At 43.0% G+C, this 21,129-nt stretch overlaps 2 protein-coding genes, 1 long non-coding RNA gene and 1 other non-coding gene across 4 annotated transcripts; 3 read left to right on the forward strand and 1 right to left on the reverse strand.

Annotated features, from left to right (window-relative positions):
• Positions 1 to 1,569: 1,569 nt before the first annotated feature.
• Positions 1,570 to 9,189, forward strand: LOC133396383 (glycine--tRNA ligase-like). The gene is made up of 17 exons (XM_061666179.1): positions 1,570 to 1,892; positions 3,743 to 3,844; positions 3,910 to 4,012; positions 4,090 to 4,231; positions 4,481 to 4,569; positions 5,120 to 5,196; positions 5,267 to 5,412; positions 5,499 to 5,648; positions 6,161 to 6,323; positions 6,503 to 6,667; positions 6,746 to 6,852; positions 6,929 to 7,075; positions 7,152 to 7,237; positions 7,303 to 7,412; positions 7,698 to 7,791; positions 7,898 to 8,088; positions 8,306 to 9,189. Exons 1-17 carry the CDS (start codon positions 1,638 to 1,640, stop codon positions 8,429 to 8,431), a joined length of 2,253 nt encoding a protein of 750 aa, XP_061522163.1. The 5' UTR covers positions 1,570 to 1,637; the 3' UTR covers positions 8,432 to 9,189.
• LOC133396864 (small nucleolar RNA SNORA84) lies at positions 4,272 to 4,406 on the forward strand. Its single transcript, XR_009767440.1, has one exon. It is a non-coding gene; the product is annotated as a small nucleolar RNA SNORA84 (small nucleolar RNA).
• Positions 5,964 to 11,505, reverse strand: LOC133396385 (uncharacterized). The gene is made up of 3 exons (XR_009767365.1): positions 11,185 to 11,505; positions 10,955 to 11,017; positions 5,964 to 6,312 (listed from the first exon to the last, which is right to left on the reverse strand). It is a non-coding gene; the product is annotated as an uncharacterized LOC133396385 (long non-coding RNA).
• On the forward strand, positions 9,798 to 20,214 carry LOC133396384 (glycine--tRNA ligase-like). The gene is made up of 17 exons (XM_061666180.1): positions 9,798 to 9,892; positions 11,203 to 11,304; positions 11,419 to 11,521; positions 11,900 to 12,041; positions 12,126 to 12,214; positions 13,450 to 13,526; positions 13,627 to 13,772; positions 14,061 to 14,210; positions 14,319 to 14,481; positions 15,053 to 15,217; positions 15,293 to 15,399; positions 15,847 to 15,993; positions 16,196 to 16,281; positions 16,366 to 16,475; positions 16,571 to 16,664; positions 18,312 to 18,502; positions 19,567 to 20,214. The coding sequence occupies exons 1-17, from the start codon at positions 9,848 to 9,850 to the stop codon at positions 19,678 to 19,680; spliced, it is 2,031 nt and encodes a 676-aa protein (XP_061522164.1). The 5' UTR covers positions 9,798 to 9,847; the 3' UTR covers positions 19,681 to 20,214.
• The last annotated feature ends 915 nt before the right edge of the window (positions 20,215 to 21,129 follow it).

Consider the following 21,129-nt stretch of genomic DNA (forward strand, 5'->3'; position numbering starts at 1 on the left):
TTTTATCTATTTAATAGTTGAGTTACGACGGTCTGATGTCATCTGTGAACCAGGAAGTAGCCTGCTAGCTAACAAACAGACAAACACCAATTTTGCGCTCAACATTATTTTTTTTTTTCCATTTCTGCCCATCACATCAAAAATTGTGTGGTCAACAACAGACAGACAAACATAGTTTTAGTTCCTTCTCTTTTGTTGGACATATTTATTGTCTGGTTTTGCTGCGCAAGTTATGATGGAGTCAAAAATTGTACAGTCGCATTATCTGACGTCCAGGAAGTAGTCTGCTAACTAAAAACAAACCCACAAACTAACATACTGTATCTAAGGCGCGCGATGATTCTTTTCACTTGTTGGTTGAATTTGTTTTCTGTTCTTGCCTCGTGACTTGCGATTACCTTTAAAAATAAGATCAAAGTTTCACTTCGGAGTCATTCCTTTGCAAGCCTATTTGCCTCATTTTTTTCTTGGTTTTTTTTCTCCCCGAGCTAACCGAGCGGCCCTGCCTGGAGCCGCGTACGTACGTCTCTGTTGATGAATTATTAAAACACATACGGTTGTGATATTTGTTTTGATAAGACACCTATGATCAGGCTCAATATCGTCAAGTACATGTGGCGAGCTTGCAGACGCCTTGAATGTTTTATGAACGTGGGTGCAGTTCAGTACAAAACCTCTCCTGAGGCCTTCTGACACAAAAGTTGGATATAAGAACACGATTCCATATACAGGTAGGAAGAGTTTATCCACTTGCTGGCTGGGTATATTTATACATTCATAAGTGGGTTGTTTTCCCCAAGACTATTCGAGCAGGTATATGTAGAATCTCAGTTTACAATGATACCAACATTTTGCGAGAGAGATGGGGTGGACTGGTCACCAGTCAATTGCATGGCACATATGGACAAATGATCATTAAACACTTACATTCACACCTATGGACAATTTTGAAGTTTCAACTTGCACATTTTTTGAATCTGAGAGGAAGGCTTTATTCCCCCTCAAAAAAAAAATCTGACTTCTTAAAATATAAAACTTTAATACAACTTTTTTTCATTCACGAGATGCATTTTTCATTGGGGGAAAAAACAATTTCCCTTGATAACTTTAACTCGAAAACATTTTATGCTTTTTTCCCCCCGCTTGGAAAATATGCCTTTTATGACAAAAAAAAGCTTTTTTTCTATAAGTAACTAATTTTCCACAAAACAGTAGGAAGACCCATACAAACATTAATATTTTCAACGATGACTTGACGTTAGTTAACCGTGTACCACTGAGGTAGATTCAAGTTCCCGTCGTTGCATCTGAACATGCAACCGTAGTGCCATCTGGTGGACGATATTTAAAAAGCACTCAGCTCATTTTAACACCCAAAAATAGCACATAAAATGCGTTTTTGAAAAGACGTAAAGTTAATCAAATAAAAAAGGGCACATTTCATTCTGGTTTTGTTTTGTTTTCGTTTTATTTGAGCGTGTTTATTTGTGGCGAATCTGCGGATGTTTAGCCGTCGTGATTGTTTTTTTCCTCTTTTTTTTTTGCTGAGCCGAAAGTGCGGCCCGTATATGTACACGACATTTACTCTACACTGGAGCGATTTCATCATCCTGGTCTTCTCGCATTACGGGCTGTCCATGCTTGTTCTTCTCCGCGGGGCTGCTGCATCGGCACTGCTGAGGACCACCGCTGACATTCCCTCCCTCTGCTCGGTGCCACAGGTCCGGTCTGTTCGGTTGGCTCGCCCCCACAACCGGCCCTTTTCCACGTCCGCCCGCCTTTCCAAGAAGAACAAGCAGAAGAGCCTCTGGCGGCTGGAAGAAGGACGACCAACTATGGACGGCGACGTGGAGCAAATCCTCGCCCCTTTGAGGCTAGCAGTCAAGGAACAAGTAACGCGTTCTTTTACACTTTCATGAAACCCTTTCGGTAGCGACACCGCGTTTAAGTCCAGCTCAGCCCAATCAATGAATGGGGCTTTGCCAACTAGCTGGATGCTAACCTTGGCGAGCAGTCATGTCTGCGCCCTTTGCCACGTTTCAGCCGCGGTCCCTGCTGAGACTTTTTAAGCGGGGTGTGGTTCGAAGAATGGGGGAGTTGATACTATTTTAATTCAAAATAGCTTGTCCTTAAGGTACATTCCCAAATGCAGCTTCGTCGGTCAATTTCTAAAATGGGATTTTAACCTTTTTTAATGCAGCATCAAAACAAGCACATAATGGCTTTTTGATTCATGTTTGTGGTAATGCCAGTCAGTTTCAATGTTTTTCATCAGTATCTGTTGTTTAGTGTATGTCAATAAAGTTGGAAGAACCGTGTCATAGTATTTAATGCTGATGGAGCTAAAGATGGGCTCCAATCAAAGTTATTTGGAAAGCGAGAGTTAATCAAGTGCTGTACATCAATAAAACGGTAAAATATAGCGCATGTAACATTTAAAAAAAGCAGTCCATAAACACTGTTTACCAAAAAGGCAATAGAAGCACAAAATAAACCATACAAGATTTCTTAAACAGGGTCTGAAAACGCCAAGGACAACCATTTTTGAAATGTGATTTGATTGGGGGTTTAAAGAGAGAGATTTAAACGCAAGGTGGGTGAGGTTTAGGCTAATCTGACACAGCTCTAATTCCAGATTTTGAGGGCTGCAATAGCAAAGGTTCTGGCTCCCCTGATTTTTAACCTTGCTGTTCAACCTTGTTCTTGTGATGACGAAAAATGATCTGTCTGCAGACCTCAAGAGACAGTGCTGCATAATGAGTGTAAAAGGTCAGGAAGGTAGGATGAAGTCATTTTATTCAGCTCTTAAACAAATTATATTTTAAACTAAATACTAAATAATTAGAGATGTAGGTAGGTGCAGGGGCGGCACGGTGGACGACTGGTTAGAGCGTCAGCCTCACAGTTCTGAGGACCGGGGTTCAATCCCCGGCCCCGCCTGTGTGGAGTTTGCATGTTCTCCCCGTGCCTGCGTGGGTTTTCTCCGGGCACTCCAGTTTCCTCCCACATCCCAAAAACACGCATTAATTGGAGACTCTAAATTGCCCGTAGGTGTGACTGTGAGTGCCCTGCGATTGGCTGGGAACCAGTTCAGGGTGTACCCCGCCTCCTGCCCGATGATAGCTGGGATAGGCTCCAGCACGCCCGTGACCCCAGTGAGGAGAAGCGGCTCAGAAAATGGATGGATGGATTGATAGTAGGTACAGGCTGCACTCATGCTGATTTTGACCATCTTAACCGATTTCTGAAATGTGAGAGATTTGCCATCGTAAATATTATGTTTAACATTTATGATTCATATCCCGCCAGTCCATTTTTTTGAATCGCACAGGATAATCTTGTGATTTTCAAACAGTGGGTTATTTACTGACTTTGATTGTGGGGGGGGGGGAACCATCCATCCATTTTCTGAGCCGCTTCTCCTCACTAGGGTCGCGGGCGTGCTGGAGCCTATCCCATCTGTCATCGGGCAGGAGGTGGGGTACACCCTGAACTGGTTGCCAGCCAATCGCAGGGCACATACAAACAAACAACCATTCGCACTCACAGTCACACCAATTAATGGGGAAAAAAAATCACTGTTAACCTAACAATTATCGATAATTGCTCAGGCTCATCTTTTAGAGTCATCTGGAAATCTGACCTTCACTGACTGATAGAAAAGGAGGGAAAATACTCAACTTTGTCAAATTATCATTTTGTCTGCACCCTGCTTAACATATGCCACCTGTCTGATTTTCAGGGGGATCTGGTGCGCCAAATGAAGCAGGACGGCACTCCCGATGTGGATGTTACCAAAGCGGTGGCTGAACTCAAAGCAAGGAAGAGGAATCTGGAGGCCAAGGTATGACAAACTGAAGACTGCCTGCAATTTTGCCAAGGATTACGGGATTAAACTTGTGACCACAGGAGCTAGCGTTGCAACCCAAAGATGACATTGTCGACAGAACCAAGATGGAGGACACCCTAAAGAGGCGTTTCTTCTACGATCAGGCCTTCGCCATCTATGGCGGTAAGATAAAGCTCGCTCAGGTTTTTGGGTGGGTATGCGTAGACAGACATCGTTGACCACGCAGTAATTCTTCTCAGGGGTGAGCGGCCTGTACGACTTCGGGCCAGTGGGCTGCGCCTTGAAGAACAACATACTGCAGGCGTGGAGGCAGCACTTCATCCAGGAAGAGCAGATCCTGGAGATCGACTGCACCATGCTGACCCCCGAGCCAGTCCTCAAGTGAGCCAAAACGACACTCATTCTCCTTCTGGTTTTTGGCGCCTGGTGGTTCCTAGAGTCAGCTCCAAAGTGCTGAACTGTGGGGTTTTTTTGACAGGCGCACATTGACTCTGCGATTTCATGCATGGGAGCTGTCATTATCGCGGACTTCCATAGCCCGGTTGCAGATACATTCTTTAAAAGTGACTTTTTTAAAATGTCACAGAACCTTGGAGACGCATTCACCATTTATTTTTTTTGTGTCACCAGGACATCAGGACACGTAGACAAGTTTGCTGACTACATGGTGAAAGATGTCAAGAATGGAGAGTGCTTCAGGGCGGACCATCTCCTCAAAGGTAAGCGTAACGGGGTCCTCAGTTTATGACATACAGTGGTACCGTGATTTATGAGTGAACCGACTTTAAAGTTTTTGGAAAAACAAGTCATCACTGGGCCAATTTTTTTTTTTCTACTCTGTCTTTAGTTGTGAGCAAAAATTTGTTACACACACTAGATAGATGGTGGCAGCTAAATGGATCCGCTAAAACAACAAACATAGCATCAATGTTGCAGTAGTTATAACCCTTTAAGCAATGTATATTTGGAAAAAAAGACTAATATTACTGCAGCTTATTGAATCAATCTGGTGTGACAGTTTATTTATTTTTGTATTGGACTGTCCCCTGTTCAGAAGGAACGGCTCAATGTCAATGGGCATTGAAGCATGAACTGCTTATCCTCATGATGAATCAAAAGACATCAAATCAGTCACTTCTCATTTGAAAATGTTTGATTGCAAAATGGAAGCATACAAATATTGTAAATAAACATCTTTAAACCTCTATTTGGTGATGTGCTCACCGTGTTGGTAGAAATGTATTCAATTATTAATGATTTCCTCTGTAGCACATCTCCAGAAGATGATGGCTGACAAGAAGTGTACTGCAGAAAAGAAGGCCGAGATGGAGGACGTCATCACACAGGTCCAACTGGAGCTTAATTTATTTTAAGGGATCTTACTCTGGATGGGATGATTAACGTTCTATCCCACAGATGGACAACTCCACCCAGCAAGAGCTGGCCGACCTCTTTGTCAAGTACAACGTCAAGTCCCCCACCACAGGAAATGACCTCACACCTCCCATTTCCTTCAACCTTATGTTCCAGACCTCTATCGGACCAGGAGGGAACATGCCAGGGTACAAAGAAGAAAAAAACGGGAAAGCTAACAATGGTCAATGTTTATGTAAGCTAATGGTTGTCTAATACGGGTGTTGATTTGAAGCTATCTGAGGCCTGAAACCGCTCAGGGAATCTTCCTCAACTTCAAGCGATTGTTGGAGTTCAACCAGGGAAAACTCCCCTTCGCTGCTGCTCAGATAGGAAACTCCTTCAGGAACGAAATCTCGCCTCGCTCTGGACTCATCCGTGTTAGGTGAGGAAAGGACATTTTCTTCATTTCTCAGAATGTCTGATTTCTCCTTTTTCTTAATTAATTCAGCATTTTCTTATTGGATATTTGATTATACAATGTTTATATTTGAAAAGTTCTTTTCAAAACGAGATAAAAGCCACATTTCAAAATGATCGATACTGATATTCCATTCATTGTGTCCTACGGACTCTAAAGTTTTGTTGAATAGTTTCAGACTGAGCCAATTCATATTTTTAACAGGATAAAATTAATATTTATAATATTTGCAGATCTGGGTAAATATTTTCACAGAATAATCCAAGTGGATTTATTGCAGTTTTAGAAAAAGTGCTTTATTTGGATGTCGGAATGTTCAAAAAGAAGGTAATCTAAGATGCATAATGTGGTGCAGATTCAAATTAATATTTTGTCTTGGTTGGGTCTGGAGGGATTTTTTTCCCCCTCCAAGTGAATTGGGAGGGGGACTGAATGTATTCATGTTAATAACTAAATTTTGTACCTTCCTCCGACAGAGAGTTCACCATGGCTGAGATCGAGCACTTTGTGGACCCCAGTGAGAAGGTCCACCCCAAGTTCTCCAATGTGGCCGACCTGGACATCCTGTTGTACTCCTCCAAGGCTCAGACCAGCGGCCAATCTGCACACATCATGAGGCTCGGAGATGCTGTGGAGCAGGTAGGAACAATTACCACGGGAATACACTGGATGGATTGTCATTTGGCCCACTAGTGGCCAATATAATATTGTGAATGTCTTTTTTTAAAACATTTTAATGTAGTGGTGCTATTAGTAACATCAAGGATGCAACATTTGAATGCAAATGTCAATTTACATTCCTCTTTCTTGTCTTGTAGGGTGTGATCAATAACTCCGTCCTGGGGTATTTCATCGGTAGGATCTACCTCTATCTCACTAAAGTCGGAATAGCCAAAGACAAGTTGCGTTTCCGCCAGCACATGGACAATGAGATGGCCCACTACGCCTGCGACTGCTGGGATGCCGAAACCAAAACTTCCTACGTATGTGTCCCTTAGCTGTCCTAATGTGGTCTCGCTCGGAAATCCGCGTGCGATGATTGTGGTATTTGTCCCTCGCAGGGTTGGATCGAGATCGTGGGGTGCGCCGATCGCTCCTGCTTCGACCTGAAATGCCACGCCCAAGCCACCAAGGTGCCCCTGGTCGCAGAGAAGCCGCTGAAAGAACCCATATCCTTCAGAAAACACATTGGGCGTGTTCTCCCTTGCCACGCATCTTTGGAAATACTCCTTAATGTCTCTGCACAAAGTCGTGAATGTAGTCCAGTTTGAGCCCAACAAAGGAGCCATCGGCAAGGCTTACAAGAAGGACGCCAAGATGGCCATGGAGTACCTGGCTGCGTGTGACGAATGCTTCATCTCGGAAAAGGAGCAGCTCCTCAACGAGACCGGGTGAGTTACAAAAGCACGAAAAAAATATGAGGTCGTTGGCCCTTTGAATGCCGAGCATCCGTTTTAAACCCCGCAGAGAGTTCACCATCGAGGTCGAGGGAAAGCCGTTCCAACTGACCAAAGACATGGTGGCGGTGAAGCGATTCCAGAAGACGCTGCACGGTGAGCTCTGAACTCAAGTGGCACGCGTGGAAGTGACCGTGCTAAAAGTGGCTTGTCTTGCCCAGTGGAGGAAGTCATCCCCAATGTCATCGAGCCATCGTTCGGCATTGGCAGGATCATGTACACCATCTTTGAGCACACCTTCCACGTCAGAGAGGGCGACGAGCAAAGGACGGTAAGTACGCCCAACATTGATCCTTCATCGGGCAACGCAAGCTGTTCTATTACAAAAAATAAAATCTTCCTTTATAAAGCATATTCTGGAATTGGTATGATCTTACAGTAAATGAATAAAATAATATTAGTACAATTTAAAAGAAATGACACCTATATTTAACATCTGTATTACTTTTGAAGGAATTATAAATATAATAAATAAAATCAAGAATGAAATTATTAAAACAATTTGACATTTAAAATGATAACGTGATCATCCCCACGCTTTTTTTCCCCCCAACAGTTCTTTAGCTTCCCAGCCCCTGTCGCTCCATACAAGTGCTCTGTTCTGCCTCTGAGTCAAAACCAAGAATTTGTGCCTTTCGTTAAAGAGCTGTGTAAGTAATGCTTATCTTTTCTTTCAAAAAGTGTATACCTTCTTTTGGCCTACCCTGTATATCCGACGCAAAGAACTCGCTTTACCGCTCCCGACTTTCCTCTCAGCCGAGGCCATGACCCGAAACGGCGTGTCCCACAAGGTGGACGACTCTGCGGGGTCCATCGGGAGGCGCTACGCACGGACGGACGAAATCGGTGTGGCCTTTGGCATCACCATAGACTTCGACACTGTTAACAAGACGCCGCACACCGCCACTTTGAGGGACCGTGACTCTATGAGGCAGATCCGAGCCGAGGTACGCCTCCCAGGGTATTTGATGCTACTTTTAGTGTCTTATTAATGTCGCAGTTCCACCGCTGCACTTTTTAAAATTATTTTGCGGACCCCCAAGCGACAACCCCAGTTGGAGAACCCCTGCTTCAGCCCATAATCCAGATATAGCTGCCCTCCAAACGTTCAGTGGTAAAAGTCCTGCGGTGGAAATCCACCATAACGTTTAACTCTTTCCTCAGGTGAGCGAGCTGCCTGTGATCATTCGGGATTTGGCCAACGGTACGCTGACCTGGGCAGAAGTGGAAGCCAAGTATCCCATCTTTGAAGGACAGGAGACCAGCAAGAGGGACGCAGCAGAGGAGTGAAGCATCCCCTCTTCTCTCATCCGCCCGTAGGCCTCTCCACAGGGGTCACATCCACAGACTTCTGTTGCATTCGCATCACCCAGGAAGATCATCATCACGATGAGCTTGTATTGATCACGTCCACAAGGAGGAGCTGCATTTCCAACCATGTATGACCACAACGTCTTGTTTAAAAAAAAAAAAAAAAAAAAAAAGAAAGAAAAGGGAGGAACTGGCATCAGGGTGCGTCTTCGACTGAAGGAAGACTAGACTGCCACTGTTCTGCTTTTCAGGCAGACTAGATTGAGATATTTAACACTCAATAAAAACAGCCAGCACTTACTGGACATGTGCATACCATGTAAAAGGTTCTCTCATTTTTGCAGCCAAGTAAATGTTTACACATGCTTGCAATTCCACACTCACAAAATGTTGGAAAAGGGACACACTAGCAGCCCCCTGAAGATACGTTAGCCTACAAAAAGCCTTAATTGCTAAAATGAAGAAAGTCGGGTGAGCCCCATGGCCTATTCCAGCTGACTTCGAGTGACAGACCCGAAGTGGTCGCCAACCAACGGCACGACACATAGGGTATAGACAAACGAGCATGTATTCACACTAACGGACAATTTAGTCCTTAGTGAACCTAATATGCGAGGCGTGTCCAAGAGGGACGGAGAAACCCGGAGAAGACCACAACCATTTTGACCCATAAAATGGGTTTAAAAGTCATATTGTAATATAAAATAACCCAAACTTTGTACTCTTTCCTCACAGGTCAAGCCTATAGATTGACTGTTTAAACTTTAGTCTTGGCAAATCAACTGCTTATGGTTCAAATCACATTTCATGCTGCTTGGAGTTAAATCAAGACAAAACGGTTCACATCAAGGCATACATTTGGAATAGTTCGGCAGAGTTCGTAAAATATCAAAACAAATTTTAAACCAATGTGAGTTCATGGTTCAGCTTTGCAGTTCCTCTCACAAGCCAGTAGGTGGCGCCTTGAGTGCACGTTTGGTCTCCCGGAGAGAGGGGCGCACCTTTTTGGCCTGCTGTCAGTTCAAACGAAGAAAAGACCCTGATGACTAAACCAAGATTTCAAGGGGACCTGCTCATTAATTTAGGGCCCAGTAGACGTCTACTAGTGACTGCCTCACGGCAGGGCGGCTTCGAAGAATGCAGTTTATCTTCTTTAAAATCCGCCTGCATGTAAAGCGTTGTAGTTCACTTTGGATGATGCAACACAAAGCCTTGGTTTCCAGACCTCACTCTTCACTCCAGGATGTGCCAAGTTGATGAACACTCCAAGGCTCCTCCTGCTGGGCTGGGCCGGCGAGGGAGGGGAGGGAAGGGGGGGGGGACATCCACACAGCTGGCTGCTGGTATCAGGGGAGAGAACACGCAAGCGGTTTGCAGGTTCTTCGACGTGGCACAATGGAACAAGTTCTGGCACCTTTGCGGGAGGCTGTGCGGGTGCAGGTGAGTTATTTCGACGGGAGAAAAGGAGTATTTTTTGATTTTCTTTTTTGGGGTGTGCAGTCTGTGCTAAATGGGCGTGAATACTCTTTAGTTTTTGTGTGGATATATCTCGCTCAACTGTTTTTGTTTTTAAATGCTTTTAATCATGTAAAGCACACAGTTACCGTGTGTATGAAATGTGCCCCATAAATAAATGTGCTTTGCTTTATACAGGGATTTTGAAGTTGAATAAAGTTAAGCTTCTTGTTTCAAATCTTTTTATTCCCGTCACAGTCTTGCGTTGAAATAAATATGGGAGAATACTTTTGCTTACACATTTAAACATAAATCACAGTTTGCCCATGTATCACTAGACAACGTTATTGTCGATGTAATGGAAGTTTGATAGACCTATCACACCTAGCCTACGCATGAATTTTAAAGTTAGATTAAGTTAATATTCCCACTTCAAACCCACAAATAAGCTATACTCTACATATTGAATGTGTACTGCCCCATACACTAATGCAAGTGAATAGACTGAACTTCCTAAAGCGACAACCTAAAGTCCACACAGTTAAATGCCTCTCATTAACCTATTCACACATAAAATCATCCATCCATCCATTTTCTGAGCCGCTTCTCCTCACTAGGGTCGCGGGCGTGCTGGAGCCTATCCCAGCTGTCATCGGGCAGGAGGCGGGGTACACCCTGAACTGGTTGCCAGCCAATCGCAGGCCACATACAAACAAACAACCATTCGCACTCACAGTCACACCTACGGACAATTTAGAGTCTCCAATTAATGCATGTTTTTGGGATGTGGGAGGAAACCGGAGTGCCCGGAGAAAACCCACGCAGGCACGGGGAGAACATGCAAACTCCACACAGGCGGGGACGGGGATTGAAACCGGGTCCTCAGAACTGTGAGGCCGATGCTCTAACAAGTCGGCCACCGTGCCACCCACATAAAATCATATAATTTGGAAACAAAAAGGCACCTAAAACAACATACTGCACTTTTAATCTGATTATTATAAATGTTCACCACCATATAATGTATATTTTGAAAGCCGGACTCACCATTTGTTCATCAGAATGTGGGGTGGGATGAGGGCTGGAGCACTGCATGAGACTGAGCCGCGCCTAAAATAAGACAATTTCACCTTGACCAAAAAAATAAATGTCATTCTTGATACTTGAAGTATTTTAACAAAAGTGTTACATCGATGTTATTGGTAGCTATTTTTAAAATGTGGGGGGAAAAAAAACATGATCTGTCTCATTTTACACAAACGTAATGAATAACATACAGTTTGTGTTTTCTTGAGGGCGACTTGGTGACCTGGTTGAAGGAGCAAGGAGCCCCCGAGCTGGAGGTGCACCAGGCCGTCACGGAACTGAAAGTCCGCAAGAGAACTCTGGAAATGAAGGTGCACTTTCTACACTAGCGTCAGCGTCTCCTTTCTGCCACTGTTGGCTTACACTTTTGCTTCCTCTTTGCAAATGTGTTCCTGTCATAATGAAACTACGCTATCAACTTCCAGGAATTGTCCTTGCAGCCCAAAGATGACGTCGTTGACAGGGTAAAGATGGACGACACGTTAAAGAGGAGGTTCTTCTATGATCAGTCTTTTGCCATATATGGAGGTAGGGTAAATGTTTAAAAAAAACAAAAACATTGAAGTTAAAAAAGTGGGAAGCGCCATATTTTTGATCGTTTATTAGCGAGCAGCCTACTCTTTTGTTCATGGAGGGTAACCTAAGATTCCCTTTTTGACTCCAGGGCAGAAGCAAAAGCAGAAAAAAAATGTCTTTAAAGTAATTTAAAAAAAAAAAAACACTGAGCGTAATATTTGTACGTCAGTTTGTTAGCTACTTCTTGGTTCACAGAGGACATAAATTAAGGGATTTTACCATTTTGTTCGTAAACCCTGCAAATTGCAGGTGTTTTTTTTGTTGTTGCATTTTTACTCAGCATGTTTTTACATACTACTATTATTTTTTACTACTAACATATTTTCGCAGGCGTGGCTGGCCTGTACGATTTCGGTCCGGTGGGCTGTGCCCTGAAGAACAACATCCTGCAGACGTGGAGGCAGCACTTCATCCAGGAGGAGCAGATCCTGGAGATCGACTGCACCATGCTCACCCCCGAGTCCGTCCTCAAGTGAGCGCGCTCCTAAAAAAATAAACAAAACCAACTCCAAAACATCGAAATATCGCAACTTCCTCACTTTATTCTGTCAATCAGAACATCGGGCCACGTTGATAAATTTGCCGACTACATGGTGAAAGACTCCAAGATGGGAGAATGCTTCCGCGCTGATCACCTCCTAAAAGGTGTCTTTTTTTTTTTTTTTTTTGTCACTAGGTGCAATTTTGTGAATTTTGCTACTAGCATAATGGGTTTTCACCTGCCATAACGGGTTTTCCTTTTTCTGGAGGAAAGGGTGAGGCTGGAATTTGCGTGCTTAGGAGGTAACTGGTCTTTCTGGTGCCCCATGATCATTTACATTGGATTTCTTCTTTTGCCAGCAGCTATATTTGACAAAGTACGTTTCATATATTAAAGCAGGTCCAAGCAAGCTGCTGCAAAATCTGTCAAATGATGGCACTTAGCCTTTTCCTACTCCATGTAGCACGAGGTGTACATAATTGCTTTGAGTTCTTCACGATATCTTTTAAGCTGCAGTCATCAAAACATTAGCAAATACTATATTGATTTCGCTATTATTGCTTAATTTCAACATCTCTTTAGAAGATCTTCCACGTTAATTAACCGTTTATCGTTTGGTGTCTTTTGCACTTGTTAGGCTTGTCGAGTCAGTGCATTGTAACTTGAAGCTTTCATCCATCCATCCATTTTCCACCTCTTATCCGAGGTCGGGTTGCGGGGGCAGTAGCTTTAGCAGGGACGCCCAGACACTTCATCCAGCTTTTCCGGGGGGATCCCGAGGCGTTCCCAGGCCAGCCGAGAGACGTAGTCTCTCCAGCGTGTCTTGGGTCGTCCCCGGGGTCTCCACACGGTGGGACGTGCCCGGAACACCTCACTGGGGAGACGTCCGGGAGGCATCCGAATCAGATGCCCCAGCCGCCTCATCTGGCTCCTCTTGATGTGGAGGAGCAGCGGCTCTACTCTGAGATCCTCCCGGATGACTGAGCTTCTCACCCCATCTCTCGGGGAGAGCCCGGAAACTCATCTCGGCCACTTGAAGCTTTCACCTCGACCAAATCAGAAAAATGCATTAAGTATTCTTTTCTAGCTATTAAAACATGAGCTTCATTCCTATTGTGCTTGTTGAGTTCAGGAACATTATGAAAATTAAAGAGTCAAAAAACAAACATTTTTAACCAATAAACTAGATTTGAGAATGAAACCGTTTCCATATGGGCTTAGAACATCGTCTACATAAACTCATTCACTTTTGAGTTTAGTAGGCTGGTTGATTAAGTGTTGCATTCAAAGACATTACATAAATCATAACATCCTCCTCCTGAAAACTCATTACAGAAAAGACTATAGAAAGACTATAGAATTTGATCGAAGACTGAGAGTGTCTCTCTGTTGTCTGCAGCCCACTTGAAGAAAGTGATGTCCACTGAGACGTGCTCCCCCGAGAAGGTGGCCGAGATGGAGGACGTGATCACTCAGGTAGGTTGCTGTGTGTGTGGTGCCAAGATGGTCACATGATGTCATATCCTGTCCCCCGTCAGTCATGTCCTGCTCTTATCTTTGTGTGTGTATGTTGCAGATGGACAACTACACCCAGCAGGAGTTGGGCGAACTGTTTGTCAAGTACAACGTCAAGTCTCCCTCCACGGGAAATGACCTCACGCCTCCCATCTCCTTCAACCTCATGTTCCAGACCTCCATCGGGCCAGGAGGCAGCACTCCTGGGTACTACTGCTACCACAACTAGTCTTACTACTTCTACTGTTACTAGTAGTGGAACTACAACTTCTAATTACTACCACTTGCTGCAACTATTTATACTACTATTACTACTCCCTACTAATGCTACCGCTTTACTAGTAATACTACCTGATAGTACTTAGTACTGTTCTTTTTATCCCCCAAATAGATTGAATCCTGTTATGCTCCAAAAACATCAAAATTGCTCGTTGTATATGAACCTGCAATTTTGCACCAGCCCACTTACGGCTGCTTGCATGTTTCATTCGGCAGCTATCTGAGGCCAGAAACGGCTCAGGGAATGTTCCTCAACTTCAAGCGACTGCTGGAGTTCAACCAGGGAAAACTTCCCTTCGGCGCCGCTCAGATCGGAAACTCCTTCAGGAACGAGATCTCGCCTCGCTCCGGACTCATCCGCGTCAGGTACGTGTGAAGATTGAGTCCACCCTCTTTTGCCTCAGTTGCTTCTTTTAATGGTTGGAATAAGGCATTGCGGGAATGAGCACAGTGAAACTTGCCTTTACATCACAGAGAGTTCACCATGGCTGAGATCGAGCACTTTGTGGACCCCGACGAGAAAGTCCACCCCAAATTCTCCAACGTGGCCGAACTGGACATCCTGTTGTACTCCTCCAAGGCTCAGACCAGCGGCCAGTCTGCGCAGGTCATGAGGCTCGGAGATGCTGTGGAGCAGGTAGGAAAAATATCATTTCCACCAATAGTGTTCCCCTGCTATATCCCGCTTTTTAAGCGATCGTTTTTTTAAATGGGTTTTTACATTATACTTATTTACTGTAATGTCCTCGCATGTGGGAAAGGATTGCCACAGTCGCCGATGCACTTTTCAGCTATTTATTGATAGTTGGGAGAACAGTTAAAACACTCACACTGAAGTTGCTGTCTGCCACAGCTCACACCCAGACGCTGATGTCAGACGTCACCAGACCCCGCCTCTTAAAGGCACGTGCATGTACACAGACACTACAATACATTCAGTACTTTCTATACATTATATTCTTTTTTTTTTCTCCAGAATGCGTTTCAAACTTTTTTTTTTTCTATATATCAACGATATTCACCCACTGTGGCTGGGTACGGAATGTATCCCCTGCAATAAACGGGTGATCACTGTATTAGGTTTTGGTTATTGAAGATGGCGGGCTAACCTTATGCACGTAGGCCCAAAATGATGGGAGAGTATTTGATCGGTCCCAAAAATGGATAAAAAGGAAAGAGGCCCCTCAAGCATTGTTTTCATGCTGCAGGGTATCATCAACAACTCTGTGCTGGGCTACTTCATCGGCAGGATACATTTGTACCTGCTCAAAGTGGGTCTCACCAAAGACAAAGTGCGCTTCCGACAGCACATGGACAACGAGATGGCTCACTACGCCTGCGACTGCTGGGACGCAGAGTCCAAAACCTCCTACGTGTGTCATCTTTTTATTCCTCCACGGTTTCAACCACAACGGCTGCTCTTTTAACACGCAATTCTCTCTCTCCAGGGTTGGATCGAGATCGTCGGGTGCGCCGACCGCTCTTGTTACGACCTCTCGTGTCACTCTAGAGCCACCAAGGTGCCTCTCGTGGCGGAGAAGCCGCTCAAAGAGCCCATATCCTGACACACATTCACCCATCACAACATTGTGATGGAGAGTCTGCCAGCATAATATTAGGAAAAAAAATGATGGTTCATTTTCCCCTTAGTCAATCAAGGAAATCCAGTCAAACGCTCAGCCCTAATCAAGCATGTTTTCTAGGCTCAAAAACACAATTCCATTTTTTTCAGCTCTGAAGTGGCACAATTGGTGTATGCTTTAAAAAAAAAAAAAAAAAAATGGAATCGGTTATCTTCAGATCGGAATCAGACCTCTTCCGATGGATAAAAATCTGATGGGATCGTTTGTCTGCCAATGCGAGTGCAGCCTAAACACACAGATTTGCTATACCCGGAAATATACAGTTCGGTGACGTATACACACTTGGGTCTGCCTCCAAAATATAAAAAAAAGTTTTGACCCCCCCCCCACAGAAAACAAAAAACCTTAACGCGTCAACACAAGGTGGTCAATGTGGTGAAGTTCGAGCCCAACAAGGCCGCCATCGGAGCGGCGTACAAAAAAGACGGCAAGCTGATCTTCGACTACCTAGACGCGTGCGACGAATGCTTCATTGATGACCAGGAGAAGCGTCTCAACGAAAGCGGGTAATTTGTAATTCCTCAGCTCGACACAGTCCAATATAAACCTTTTTAATTTTTTTCCCCCCACCATAAATAAATGTGACCTATATCCTGTGCAACTCAGCTGGGGGAAAAAAAGCATATCTTTTCGAGAGAGGACGTAAACATGTACAACTGAGATAATGCAGTTGCACAAGGGTCATAAAGTGTCATTTGTTTTGCGCAGAGAGTTCAGCGTGTCAACAGCGGGCAAAACGTTCAAGCTTTCCAAAGGCATGGTGGCCGTCAAGAGATTCCAGAAAACGTTACATGGTAAAAAAATTGATTAAAGGAAAGAAAAAGGGGGGAAAAAAAGACGATTATGAAACATCATGCTTTCAATCCTCGTTCCCGCAGTGGAGGAGATCGTCCCCAACGTCATCGAGCCATCCTTCGGCATCGGCAGAATCATGTACTCCATTTTTGAGCACTCCTTCCACATGCGACAAGGAGACGAACAGAGGACGGTGAGGGGCAGCAAGCATTTTTGCTTTTGGTTCTTTGATTCAATCATCTCCCTTGATTGATTGTTTGGAATCAACATGATTGATTTCGTTTCCAGTATTTCAGTTTTCCTGCCACCGTGTCCCCGTACAAATGCTGCATCCTTCCTCTGAGCCAAAACCAAGAGTTTACGCCTTTTGTCCAACAACTATGTGAGTTCACTGCTTTCACACGCGCATACATTGTTCTGAGTTGTCTGGTGGTAGAGTTTTTTTTTTTTTAGAAGTCAATTAGAAATTCTAATAACTTGTTAAATATTAAAATATGATCAGTTAAAATGTTGATTAATTTAAGAAAATAAATTCATTCATTAAGACATATGTTAGAATATGAATTGACCTAAATAAGAAATTCCATCGAATAATTAAAAAAATAAAAATCATAATTACTGTTACATTACATTGTATAATTAGTAAATTAGTTAAATAATGCTGAGATTTTATGACGCAAGATCAAGAATTTACATAAAATATTTAGAAATTCCATCAAATAATTGTTGCGTTAATAAGAAAATACGAATAAATTGTATTGCATAATAAGTCAATTCACCTTAAATACAAATTCACAACAGTTTACAAAATGCTTAGATTATGTAACGTAAAATCACAAATGTACCTAAAATATTCCAAAATGTTATGTAAAAAGATCATCTAAAATAAAATGATAAGAATTAAAATAGTTATATATTTACATAAAATAAGACATAGATTACATAAAATCAAGAAATTACCCAAAATGTCCCAAAATTCCATAAAGCGTTCATTAAAATTTTTCAATCATGAGAAAAAAATATAAAATGTTTTTTGTTACAGTACATAAAATAAGATTGATTTTATGTGATGCAAGCTCACCAAGTGATCCAAAATATTCCAAAATGTGTCCAGAAATTTCCATAAAATGTGTGGAAAATGTGAGTTGTATGCATCTATATATTAGGTTACATATGGCTGTAATGTAAGACCAAGCTATTGTGGCATGTTGAAAGGTAATTGTGTACAGGAAGTCCTGAACGAGTTCCGTTCCTACGCTGGCGACGTAACATGAACTTCCGCGTAAGTCGGATTTCACCAAAGTCGAAATTTACGGCGAAATACTTCTGTTACGGGTATTGTCCCACGTGATTGTGACAGCAAGCTCGGTGTGTGTGTGGGCGTGTGAGTGAGACGGGACTGTGACGGAGGAAGGAGTGCGCGCCGGTGCGAGGGTGTACAGTAGCGAGGGTAGTGACGGCGACCGGGGAAGAGTAGCGATTAGCGGAGGACCCGTTAACGTTGAATGTCTAGAGGAGCTAATAAAGCCATGAAAGCAGCAAATCGGTGCTTCGTGCCTTTATTGTTGCCGCCACCCAGCTCAGCTGTGCCACGAGAGAAGGGAGTTAACCCCTGCGTCTCCCGACCACGGTCAGGTGACCGTAGCAGGAAAGGTTAACACTTCGTATAAAGAAACTAAAATACATTCAAATAAAAAAAATAAGATGCTCTACTTACCATTACTGCTGAAAGTGTGAAAGAAGGTGGGCGCAAAAGGCAAAGATACTCCCGCCGCACAAACACAGACAAGCACTATGCACGAGCTAAGCAGAAACACTACGGTGCTGGGACAAAATGGCGGACGAGGCACGGGCGTCGTAAAGTCGAAACGTCGTAGGTCGAGTGCGTTGTAACTCGAGGACTTCCTGTAGTTCCAACAGCATAAAACTCTTCAGTGACCCCAAGTGGCAGTAAAGCGACACTACATTTAAATACACTACCCTCACACAGTCTGGAGTTAATGGACTGTTTGATTTTTGTCCTCATCAGCTGAGGCGTTGACCAGAAAGGGCGTGTCCCACAAGGTGGACGACTCGTCGGGATCCATCGGCAGGCGCTACGCCCGCTCCGACGAGATCGGCGTGGCGTTCGGCGTCACCGTCGACTTCGACACAGTCAACAAGACGCCGCACACCGCCACCCTGAGGGACCGCGACTCCATGAGGCAGATCCGTGTCGAGGTACGCCCCGCGACCACATAAATGTTTAACTAAAACCGTGTGCCCGCCTCTCACCTGGGATAGGCTTCAGCTATAGCGCTATAGAAAATGGATGGATGATTTTGTTTCCGTTTAATCACTTGAAAATGTAGGATTTTGGCCCAGCCCAACTTCCAAGTCATGGATGGAGAAACTGTATTATGTAAATGAGCCGAATTGTGACGTCACTCGGTAATATTCAGGACGGCTCGCTCACAGACACATTTTCAGATCCAAGGGGAAAACAAAAGATCGACTTGGTTGTTTAATTTTGCGCTTGGCAGGTGGACATGAACTCCAGAGACCTAACTATTTGGAAACAAGCTATTAAGAAGTCACGTTTTCATAATAGTGAACTGCCGCATATTCATGGTTTTGCATTTGGATTTTTTGGGCAACGCATCCTCTATTATTCACTTTAAAAAATGTGTCTATTCTTTGGTTTTGTACTCAGCCCAAAGCAATACAAATATGACTTTGGCGCCATCTGATGGAATGTTGGTGTTAGGTTTAAATCATAGTGTTGTTTCGTGCCTGTTTGAGAAGTCCTGTTTTGCTGATGGTCCTTGAATGCACCTCATGCAAAAGTGAAAGTACATTTCTGCTTCCCTCCTGACGCAGGTACTACCAGTCCGTGTAGTCTACTTTTTAATGACTTTATACCGTTTCTTGCAAAGTGCTAGAGCGCATATTTGTATGCCCATGTGTGATGTCACGTCAGTTTGTATTATTTAGGCTATTCTGCTAGCTAATACTATCGATGAGCCTTATGTGAAGGTAGTTTGTTTGTGTTGAAATACAGTCATTCATCTAACATGGGTTCATATGCTTGTGTACATGCTAGATGCATGCTGTTGGTGCTTTATGATCCTCTTGATTTGAAGTGCTTTGCCGCCATCCTGTGGCAACTAGACGGAATTACAAATCCCTTTTTGGGACGCGTCTATTTTTTTAGTTTATTTTTTGCTATTGGTGGCAGGGCTCGGTTCACTCCACGTCTATATTGTGATGCTGTTGTACTAACAATGAACCCAATGGCGGTGCAGGTGGACGCCTTGCCTGGTGTGATTTGGTCGCTGGCCAACGCCGTCTCGACTTGGCCTCAGCTGGAGGTCCAGTACCCCCTGTTTGAAGGACAGGAGACCAGCAAGAAGGAGTGACTGACTGGGGCACATGGTAATTTTCAGGAAAATGCTTATCAAGGAGGGATAACATATTTCTTAAAGGGCTAGAAGAGAAATTAAAGGAACTGTACACCCATTATGAACTGTTTTGTACACAAAGTGTGCATGGTAAGATCTCCTGTGGCACATTACTAAAATATATCAATTCCCAAATGAAAGTGTAGCAGCAGCACTTGCTGTTGTTGCTATGAACTCACACAAACTATATTTTTATATCTCACATTCACCCTTTTTCTAATAAATGTCATAGGGTTCCTTTTACCACCGTGTCCTATATTTGAGATGTGCGTCTATTTTCTCTGTATTGTGTTTTGTTGTGTGGCACTCGTGTGCGGAATTCGAAGCACGGGCATGGCTCAACATTGCAACAGGCTTAGACCCTTCCAAAACAGCTGCGGCCATTAGGAATATGGAAAATAGCATAGCCTCCATTTTATTCCATTGTTTGTGTGTGTGTGTGTGTGTGTGTGTGTGTGTGTGTATATATATATAAAAAAAAAAAATAAAGAAAATCACACAAACAATTTGATTGATATATTTTTACATTTATTTATGAATTAAGAGTAGCAGCAGAATATTAAAAAAAATTACATATTTCAATTTTCTTAAAGCTATAAAAACAGTAATAATAAATAGGTTATATTCAGTCATTTTAATATATAGTAATGAAATAAATCATTCAATTTCTGTTATTTAAATCAAACCCTTTTAATGTGTTATTATTTATTTTATTTGGTTTTAATATCATTTTGGTCAATATAGTATAACGTGCAATTTAATGATAAAATACATTTTATTTATGTCATGTTATTTTATATTTTGCATTGTTTTATTAAATGGCTCTATTTAATTTTGGAAATCAAAAACACTATTGAAACTGATAGTTGTGAAAAAGCAATACGGGTGAAAATACAGACTTAGCAAAAATATGAACTAGGAAATACATGTATATATATTATTTTAATTTATTTCATTTCATATAGACATACAAACATTATGAACATATGTATTTATAAAACTTAATGAATTACTTTATATGTTTGTGTCTATCATTTTTTTTTAAGATGTATATTACATTTAAAAAATATTCAGTGATTCTCACAGTCCACTAGTGGTACGTAAAAGAATCACTGTCCAAGTACAGTTCAGTTGTATTTAACTTTTTAGCATGATACATTAGCATTGAATCTTCAAGAACCGTTTGTTTTTAAACTTTTAGTTAACGTTTATACATAACTGCCTTTATTTAGGCACAGTGTTGATGTTCAAACTGTGCATGATTTGGCAGAGACTTCCATCGGCCAAAAAAAAATAAAAATCCCTGCGGCAATTAGGCTCACACGCCCCTTGCGTCCCGCCCCTCTTTGTCACCAAAAGTACAAATACAGCAAGTCACCTTTTCAACTGCTGGCAGCTCCCCTCTCA

The sequence above is a fragment of the Phycodurus eques genome, chromosome 21, assembly GCF_024500275.1.
Source record: "Phycodurus eques isolate BA_2022a chromosome 21, UOR_Pequ_1.1, whole genome shotgun sequence".
Classification (NCBI taxonomy): Eukaryota; Metazoa; Chordata; class Actinopteri; order Syngnathiformes; family Syngnathidae; genus Phycodurus; species Phycodurus eques.

Excerpts from the sequence above, each read along its gene's own strand:
- LOC133396383 (XM_061666179.1), top strand. The coding sequence starts at position 1,638 with ATGCTTGTTCTTCTCCGCGGGGCTGCTGCATCGGCACTGCTGAGGACC. Across the intron at positions 1,893-3,742 it reads GGCTAGCAGTCAAGGAACAA|GGGGATCTGGTGCGCCAAAT; the intron begins GTAACGCGTTCT and ends TCTGATTTTCAG. Across the intron at positions 5,197-5,266 it reads TGGAGGACGTCATCACACAG|ATGGACAACTCCACCCAGCA; the intron begins GTCCAACTGGAG and ends TCTATCCCACAG.
- LOC133396384 (XM_061666180.1), top strand. The coding sequence starts at position 9,848 with ATGGAACAAGTTCTGGCACCTTTGCGGGAGGCTGTGCGGGTGCAG. Across the intron at positions 14,211-14,318 it reads TCCGGACTCATCCGCGTCAG|AGAGTTCACCATGGCTGAGA; the intron begins GTACGTGTGAAG and ends TTTACATCACAG. Across the intron at positions 15,400-15,846 it reads GAGAAGCCGCTCAAAGAGCC|CAAGGTGGTCAATGTGGTGA; the intron begins CATATCCTGACA and ends AACGCGTCAACA.